Source organism: Egretta garzetta, unplaced genomic scaffold (assembly GCF_000687185.1).
Source record: "Egretta garzetta isolate BGI_Z169 unplaced genomic scaffold, ASM68718v1 scaffold356, whole genome shotgun sequence".
In the NCBI taxonomy this organism is placed as follows: domain Eukaryota; kingdom Metazoa; phylum Chordata; class Aves; order Pelecaniformes; family Ardeidae; genus Egretta; species Egretta garzetta.
Window position 1 is genome coordinate 483,998 of NW_009260019.1, and position 2,655 is coordinate 486,652.

Below are 2,655 nucleotides of genomic sequence, written 5' to 3' on the forward strand. Positions count from 1 at the left end.
CTGTGGGCACCATGTGGCCAGCTCCCTGCGGGAAACAGGCGGCAGCAGGTCAGTGCCGGCTGTGGGGCTCCCCGCAGCCCGGCCAGCACCGCGCTCTGACCGCAGCACTGGTGCCTGGCGTGCCTGCCTGTGCTGCGGACAGCAGCCCTGTCCCCATCTCCTGGAGCCCCCTCAGCCCTACCTTGACGGTGAGGAAGGCGATGTTGGTAAATTCCTTCACGAAGCCCCCGATCTGGTTCTCGCCTCCTTCAGAGTAGAGCCAGGGCCGGCGAGCCACCTGCACCTGGGACCGGCGGCAGCGCCCTCAGTGCCCCGGCTGCCCGAGGCGCGTGGCCAGCCCAGCCCGTGCCCTCGCCGCAGCCAGCCCCGGCACGCAGCCGACTGCACAGCTCGGAGCTGGTGGCCGGCTGGCCCAGGCCCTGCCCATTTACCTTCTGGCACAGGGAGTCCACAAACCACTCGTCTCCAAGGAAGTTGCAGGCCATGTCGACGTCTCCGTTGTACACCAGGATCCGGTATTTCTGCAGGGCAGGAGGAGAGTGAGCGTTTCACAGGGCAGCGGCCCTGGCCAGGCAGGAGGCGTTTGGCAGAGCCGATCCCAGGGCCCGATGGGTTCCCCTGCACGCACTGTGGCTCCGAGCAGCTTCAGGTACTGGTCGTTCATCTGCATGTACAGGCGCTTGTAGCTGCGGTTCACCTCGAAGCTGCAGAGGAAGTGTCGGCATCACGCGGCTGCGCAGGGTCACGGCGGTCCCTCCCCGCCCGGAGCTCGCTCACCTGCACACCTGCCACTCCGGGGCTTCGGGGCAGATGTGGAGAGCCTTCCTCACCTCCGGGGAGTTCAGATACACCCTGGGGGCCGTGGAGTTTGTGCAGGGAGGGTCCATCCGGACCTTCTTCCGGGCTACCGGCATCCGGAACAGGTTCTGGGAGAGCGTTGGGAGAGTCCCTGCCACAGCAGCACCTGGTGCTGCCCCATGGGAGCAGCTCTCTGCCTGCTCCTGCCCACAGGCAGCACTGCTGGCTGGGCAGAGGATGCTCGCAGCCTGGTGGCACGGGTGCCCGGGCTCACCTGCCGCCAGGAGAACCTCATCGGCATCCGGATGAAGGAGTTGCCCAGGTCATGTGTGATGAGGTAGTCACCCTCATACCTGCAGCCAGAACAAGCATGGGGAGATGCTGAAAGCTCTGGAGGAACAAGGGCTCAGGGTCCTCCCTGGGGGAGCCCTCGACAGCAGCCAGGAACGGTCCGCCTGTCCCAGAGGGATCCCCTGCCCAGCCCACCACGTCCCTCTGCCAGCCAGGACCCCACAGGCTGAAAACCAAAGCAAGCCCGTGCCCAGAGACCCATCTCCCCGGGGCCACTCCCACCTCATGCTCCCAGGGACACCGCCATCGCACGGGGCATAGAGGTTGTAGATGTTGAGGCCGGACTCCTCTACGATCTGAATCATCTCCTCCATCTGCAATGAGCCACAAGAAGGGGTTGGGACTCAGCAAGGCGCTTGAGGGACCATGGGCTCACCCAGAGCCAGGCGGGTGGGTGCTGCTCACAGACACCAGCACTGGGCACACGCTCGGGGGCTCCGGTTCCCCTCACCTTGAGCGTGCAGTTCAGGTTGGAGTTGTCGTGGAAGTTGCACGTCCCTTGGGAGCAGCAGAAGGCCTGCAAGTCCTTCCACAGCCTGCAGGCAGAGACCAGGGGATTGGACCGCACTGCCCAGACAGCAACACTGACACAAAGCCAGAGGCTGCAGCCTTCCTCCCCAGCAGCACATGCGGCTCAGCCCGGTGCCCCGCATGCCCCTGGGAGCTGCCCAGGATGAAGGGCCACCTCCACAGCCCGGCTGCTGGCCCAGGTCAGGCCAGGAGCTTCCTTTGTCCCGCGCACCACCACCCCAGCCAGCCCCGTCCCGTGCCGTGCCCCCATCCTGCTTGCACAGGGACAGCGCATCCAGCGGCAGTGCTCCCCCTCCTCTTACTCAGTCCCCAGCAAGCCATGGTAATAGGCAAAGTAAACCAGGGAGTTGTCATTGATCTCGTAGGAGGACAGGCCATTTCCCACAGCGATTCCCTGCGAGGCAAGAAGAAAACAACTCTGTTGTGTTCCAGCTCCCCACAGGGCAGCCGCAGCAGCAGGCAGGAAGCAGATGCGGCACTGTTTACTCCACGCAGGGAACAGGAAGGGTCAGGGGTGCCTGAGAACGCTCCCCTGGCCCCACTTGGCAGGGACGGACACGTCCGCCAGCAGCCACTGCCAGCACCCCAGGAGAAGATGAAAGGCCGTGGGGCCAGACCCGCCCTACGCCCCGGAGGGGGCCCCACACGCCAGCTGCACGGCCGGTCCCCACCTCGGAACTGCTCGAGCGCCCCAGCGAGGCCGTGCCAAGCCCTCCACTCCCCAGCTCAGCCCAGGCTGGCGGCAGAGCCCAGGCGCTCACCTTCAGGTTGAGGCTGGGGTCCTGCATCACCCACTCGGCCAGCGTGGGGATGTAGACCCCCCCATAGCTCTCCCCAGTGAGGAAGAGATCGTTCTTGGAGTACTCGGGGAAGAGCCTGAGGAACTCCTTCAGCGCCAGGTAGTTGTTGTGAGCGACCTGCAGGCAGGAGGACACGAGGGTCAGGCAGGAGGCAGGACCCCCAGAGCCTGGGGGG

General features: G+C 65.5%; 1 protein-coding gene across 1 annotated transcript in view; it reads right to left on the reverse strand.

Annotated features, from left to right (window-relative positions):
• Positions 1 to 4: 4 nt before the first annotated feature.
• CTSA (cathepsin A) overlaps positions 5 to 2,655 on the reverse strand; it is a gene marked incomplete at both ends in the record, with an annotated part of 2,846 nt that continues 195 nt past the window's right edge. Inside the window, 10 exons of the mRNA XM_009640674.2 lie at positions 5 to 25; positions 182 to 283; positions 432 to 521; positions 629 to 704; positions 778 to 926; positions 1,073 to 1,151; positions 1,372 to 1,463; positions 1,601 to 1,685; positions 1,983 to 2,074; positions 2,442 to 2,597. Coding sequence (XP_009638969.2) covers positions 5 to 25; positions 182 to 283; positions 432 to 521; positions 629 to 704; positions 778 to 926; positions 1,073 to 1,151; positions 1,372 to 1,463; positions 1,601 to 1,685; positions 1,983 to 2,074; positions 2,442 to 2,597 — 942 coding nt within the window. The remainder of the gene's footprint in view (positions 26 to 181; positions 284 to 431; positions 522 to 628; positions 705 to 777; positions 927 to 1,072; positions 1,152 to 1,371; positions 1,464 to 1,600; positions 1,686 to 1,982; positions 2,075 to 2,441; positions 2,598 to 2,655) is intronic.